The following is a 6061-nucleotide window of genomic DNA, read 5'->3' on the forward strand; positions in this document are numbered from 1 at the left end:
TTAGTTCACAGAGAAAATGCGCCTTCTCAGTTATAAACGTTCTCTGGCTGAATTCTTCATCCGCGGTAGCCGAGTGGTGAGAGCTGCGTACTACAAGCCTGTAGAGCATAGGTTCGATCCTCGGTTGAAGCGATTGCCAAAAAAATTTTGTTTTATTATTTCTTTTATTTTTCTAAATTTTATTTGATTTATATATTTAACTGTTTTTTATTTTATTTTCGTTTGTTTTATTTTATTTCACATTTTTTATTTTATTATTAGTTAACTTAAATTTTTAAAGTTTAATTTTACTAAAAAAGTCGAAAACAACTAACTTAAAACAACGCTCAATTTCGGTTGGTCCCATACAAGTTGCATGCGCATGAGAAATTTTTATACCCGAGCGCACTTGTGCACAAGGGTATATTAATTTTGTTCACATAACGGTTGTTTGTAACAGCCAAAACGAATCGAGATAGATATAGACAAATGTATACATAAATGATCAGGATGAAAAAAGAAATCGATTAAGCCATGTCTGTCTGTCCGTCCGTCTGTTCGTCTGTCCGTCCGTCCGTGTACACGATAACGAGATATCTCAACGAAATTTGGTATGTAGGTTTCCCTTAATCCAAGGGAAGGTTGGTATTAAAAATGGGCGAAATCGGAAAAATGGGCCCACTTCCCATATAACGGTAATTTTCGGAAATACGAAAACTGCGATATTTTAGTAACTACTAAAGATAATTCACTCAAAATTGATATTTACAACAATTTTTAGACGGAAAATAAGAATATTATAAATTTTTGGAAAATGGGCGTAGCCACGCCCACTTATGGTTACATGTGTATATCTTAGGAACCGCTGCACCAAACTTGGCACAGTTGTTTGCCTTGGTACAGCTTACAAAATCGCCGAAAATTTTTAAAATTGGACGATAACCACGCCCACATCCCATATAACGGTAATTTAGAGAAATACAAAATCTTCGATAAATTAGTAAATATTGAAGCTAATTTATTCAAAATTAATGCTTGCAACAATTCTTTGCCTAGAAATACGTTTATGGTAAAATTTTGGAAAATGGGCGGGGCACCGCCCACTTATGATCACATATATGTATATCGGTAACCATTCGACCGATTTGTACCAAACTCGGTGTGGTTATTGTGCTTGCCACATGAAAGCAAAGCGTTGGGAAGAATTGCCCTAAAATAAATGAAATTGAGTTTGATAAAATACAATACATATCAGAATATTGTTGCATTATTTTATTAAGAAGATTAAAAAGAAGAAAAATTAAATGGACTAAAAGGTAGAAAATAATATTTCGCAGTCCCATAATATTTGTTTTGAAAACTTAGCAAAAGTCATTATAAACAATTTATGAGATTGAAGCGTGGTATATTAAAAAGTTTTATTGTTTTTATTATTAAATTATTTTATTTTCTTTTATGTGTACATATTTTATTTATTTAAAAAAATCGTATCGCTATTTAAAAAAAGGATTGCAGTCTAACCATATTGACTGGGCTGGTAGTGGCATTTCACTCCGGTACGCTATCCCACTACTGCCTACCACGGGAACTCTTGGCTGCTGGTTTTCACCCCTGGCCCGGTTCATCCCTCCTTAGCCAACCTGAATGTCGAGGACTCCTCCTTGACACCCATATTGATGGAAAGCTTAGTGCGGACGTTCCGTCAACATGAACTGGCCCACCACTCAGGACTCCCGGCCTCAGGCCATTCCACAATCCGACCTCACAGAAGCGTGATTACAGAAGATGCCAACCTTCCAGTCGAATGTAGGCAGCCGAATTTGTCTACTCGAGCGTACGCTTTATTATTATCGCTTCACTTTGCCGTCTGCTTAAGTATGTATGTACATACATATTTGTATAGATACTTATGGATGTATGTATAAATACATATTTAGCTGTGTATTATACCCGCTTTCTCTTGCTTGTAGCTATTTTTAGAAGCACAGCTGCGCATTGCGTTCTCTTGTTATTTTCGCCTTTCATACAATTGTAGTAAATATGAGTTAAATGATAAAGAAAATTTCTAATATTTCTGGTATAATAAACTTAATAAATGTTGGAATAAAAATAGAAAAAATGGTAAAAATTAAAAAAATACAAAAAAGTGTTTCAGCTAACTGGGATTCGAACTCGCGATTACGTGAACTTGAGGCAATCGAAAATGTTAATGCATTTCTAAGGTGTCTTAAAAGGAAACAGTATTTACAAAAAAAAACCACATACTTACTCCATACATATGGCTTTTCCACATATTAGGATGATGAATGTGGAGGTTCATTTATTTGGAATGAGATTCTCTGAAGAATAAATGTTGGATTAATTAAATACCCAAGCAATGTCAGCAAGCTTATAACTCGAGCACAAGCCACCGCCCCACTGCCATCACGACACAATTCTCTACCAGTGCTTTGATTCCAGCTGCACCAAACAACTAAGCGTTTGATTAACTAGAGAAAAAAATACACTCATATAAGTAACAGGATGGGTATGTCACACCCGGCCACATTCTCGCCGGGTTAAGGAATTTACTTTTACGTAAAACTAGGTACTGGATGGATTGGCGCCTGATAAACGCTTATGCGTTGGTTGGCCAATGCGAAAATAGTGTTTAAAAGCAAAAACGATTTGTAAAGAAAAAATTCTTAGTTTGGGTGGAAACGACTGAATAGGATAACTTTTGATTTTGAAATTTTAGCAAAAGTCATTGGGGGTTATTCTGCATCTTACGATTACGTTCCCGAATTCCACTCCGCAAAAATCGTATTTTGGTATTCTGAGTTACGATCGAATCGAAAGAAGAAGAGGAAGAGCGAAAACATCTTCGAAATCAGCATCAGAATTTTTTAATAAAACTCAACTCTAAAAATTTTAATTAACCAAATAAAAATTTGATATAAAATAAAGCAAATGAAAATAAAATAAAGTAAAATTAAATATTTAAATCCAATAAAATAAAAAAATATAAAATGAATAATAAAAAACAAAAAGCCCGCTTGTCAACCGTATAACAAACATGCAAGGTATATTTTACTTATTTTTTTATAAAATTTGATTATTTAAACCCACGAAAATAACAATCGAAACGTTCTCCGTCAACAAATGTGCAACTTGGAAAAACGGAACTACGATCGAAATGTAGAATAGGTATAATCGTAAATTTCGAAGATTGATCGAAACGAAACGGAACGCAGAATACAAAAGTTTCCAAACGGAGAAAATTTCGATTCGAGTCGAAATGCAGAATAACGCTGATTATAAACAATTTATGAGATTGAAAATGAAAAGCGTGGGGCGCATGTAACAGACCTGAATTGATATGAAGACTAATATACATATGTATGTATGTGGGTTTATGAATAACGACCGCTTCAAATCGATCTCAAATTTGTAATTTCTCTGTAGAAATTTTAGGTCTATCAGGCAGGTTCTGCAATTCACTTCCGAGTGAATTTCAACCCCATTAAATTTGAATTCAAATTGACTTTGGTTGAAATTCACTCGGAAGTGAATTGCGGAACCTGCCTGTATGTTATGTAGTTTGACTATTGTCAATTAAATCTATTGCATGCGCTCCATGGTACAATAATTACAAGTATTGTCTTCCCAGAGAGCGCATATTCCGATCTGCCTTATTTGAAAAACATCATTGTTGCCGACACTTAAGGTTTACTGCAAGGGAAAAGGGATATTTTCAAACACTATATACCATATATGTATACGTATTTTTTTAAACAAACTTTCTTGCAGAGGATTCAATTAAATTGCAAAAGCCGAAAAAACATTCGATTAGTATTTAATAGATACTCAGGGCTGTCATGGAATCCAAGTCGGTTTTGCTTTTTGTCGGAATTACAAACCAATATTGGTTTCATTTGGTGTCATGAAACCGGATTGGTTTTGCTCTTTTCGAACATAAACAAAACCGATGTTCGAATCAGCTGTTTTGCTCATTTGTGTGCATGGCGGCAATTTGAATGTACATTTTTTTGACACAATTTTTTAAAATTGAATTGTTTTCATTAATTTAAATAAAAGTAAGTGAGCGCAAAATGACATCCGCAGTTATCGCATTTCTGTTCTTGGAAGAAGAAAGTTCCGAGAAGGTTAAAAGAAAAATTTTGAGAGATTGCGGCGATCCACTTGAGCTGCCCGAGACAGCGTAAGTAGATTGTTTTTTAATATGCGTTTATAAATATTTATAGCGTATTTGCAGTTTCATAGCATATTATCGCCTAAACAAAGAGGTACTTGACACCATTGAAGGGCACTTGACACGTTCGAAAGTTCCACCAGTGCTGCAGTTAGCAGCTTCGTTGCGATTTTTAGCAGAAGGATCCTGTCAAAGATCAGTCGGGAACGATTCTAGCATAAGTGTAGCCCGAAGCGCGGTGTCAACGATTTTAGATGATGTGCTTAAGGTTATGGAGCGGTTCATTTGCCCTCAGTGGGTGAAACTAGAAATGGACTGCATCGAAAAGCGCATATCAAGAGACTATTTTTACTTAAAGTACAAAATTCGCTCAATAATTGGTTGCATCGACGGGACACACATAAAAATCATTAAGCCCAGTATTGACGAACATTTATTTTATAATCGAAAATAATTCAGTATGAATGCCCTGATTGTAAGTAATCATGAATCTTCATTTTACTCGTACATTGCCTTGATTTATATATATGCATGTACATTTTTATTTAGATGTGTGATGGTGACATGAAAATTCGAGCCGTCGATGCACTCTATCCCGGCTCTAGCCATGACTCATTCGTATGGAACGTTAGTAGCGCCAGACATTTTTGGAAAGCATAAAAAGTGATGAATAAAAATATGAATACATTAACAAATATTTTTATAAAATAAACATTCTTTTACTCACATTTTTATAAAATATCCAACTGGAAGTAAGGAAAACTAATAAACAAATGAAATCCAACAGCCGTTAGCTGCTTGGTTTGTTTCCGATAGCAAAATCGATATTATTGGTTTCTGTGACACCTAAAATCGACACTAATTCCGATTCGAACATAAAACCGATAACATTGGATTTCATGACACCAAAGTAATTTTTTTGTCGTTTTTAAATCCAATTCCGACAACAATTGGATTCCATGACAGCCCTGACTATCTATAAAAATTCAAAATTAATGCAGGCTTTTTATATTATTATAAAAATTTTAGCGAAAACAAAAAGCAAAGCCTACAAAAAGTAAAAGAATCAAAATTGAAATGCAAATAAGGGAGCACGAGTTTCGATGTGAAGCAAAACTATAAATGTACCATGCATGTGCTCCACGTTTTTCGTTTTCAATCTCATAAATTATTTACAATGACTTGCTAAAATTTCAACATCAAAAGTTATCAAAACAAATTCTATGATAATATGAGAAATATTAGGGAAATGTTTGCTTATTTGTACAACGATTCTGGGGTGGAGGGCTGAGAGGGAGTTGCCCCCCAAACCTCCCTGAAACGAAAGAGGATGGACGCCGCTTTATAAAAAATGACCCATCGCACATTAAAATATTCAACAATTCAGCTATGAAAAATTGTGCAAATTCTGGCATTGCATATTTCACGGAGCAATACTTTGTTACCAGCTTATGAGATGATAACAAAAATTACCGGTTACAAGAGTACACAGAATGTGAAAAGGGTTTAAAAATTGACAGGGACTTTATTTACCGGTTACAAACTTTTTATTACCAGCGCAGAATAGACCTGTAAGTAGAATTCTCCTTTCTGTGTTGCCGAAGAAGAGGGCTGAACACCTTTTGCAGAGATATTTCGTGGATATTTTTTGTTTGACAGGTCGGCGCGGAAATTTGCAAAAAATACCATATTTCCAACCGACATAATTAATGAATTAGTGCACAGATATAGTAAATTTTATTTTTGTAATAAAGCGTGAACTGTTGTCTAAAAGTGTGTTTAAAAGTATTTTGATTCGAATTACGCATTTGGGCACAGCACCCCAAAATCGTTGTTCAAATACGCAAACAGTACCCAAGTATTATTTTCTAATTTTTAGTCCATTTATAA

The 6061-nt window shown here is 34.6% G+C and overlaps 1 protein-coding gene and 1 long non-coding RNA gene across 2 annotated transcripts; one reads left to right on the forward strand and one right to left on the reverse strand.

The window, feature by feature from the left end:
- Positions 1 to 3833: 3833 nt before the first annotated feature.
- Positions 3834 to 4911, forward strand: LOC118746097. The gene is made up of 3 exons (XM_036479871.1): positions 3834 to 4180; positions 4235 to 4646; positions 4721 to 4911. The coding sequence occupies exons 1-2, from the start codon at positions 4071 to 4073 to the stop codon at positions 4623 to 4625; spliced, it is 501 nt and encodes a 166-aa protein (XP_036335764.1). The 5' UTR covers positions 3834 to 4070; the 3' UTR covers positions 4626 to 4646; positions 4721 to 4911.
- On the reverse strand, positions 4587 to 5129 carry LOC118746098. The gene is made up of 2 exons (XR_004993778.1): positions 4899 to 5129; positions 4587 to 4772 (listed from the first exon to the last, which is right to left on the reverse strand). It is a non-coding gene; the product is annotated as an uncharacterized LOC118746098 (long non-coding RNA).
- Between the last annotated feature and the right edge of the window lie 932 nt (positions 5130 to 6061).

Source organism: Rhagoletis pomonella, unplaced genomic scaffold, assembly GCF_013731165.1.
Source record: "Rhagoletis pomonella isolate Grant_MI unplaced genomic scaffold, Rhpom_1.0 Rhpom_scaffold_00010, whole genome shotgun sequence".
Lineage (NCBI taxonomy): Eukaryota > Metazoa > Arthropoda > Insecta > Diptera > Tephritidae > Rhagoletis > Rhagoletis pomonella.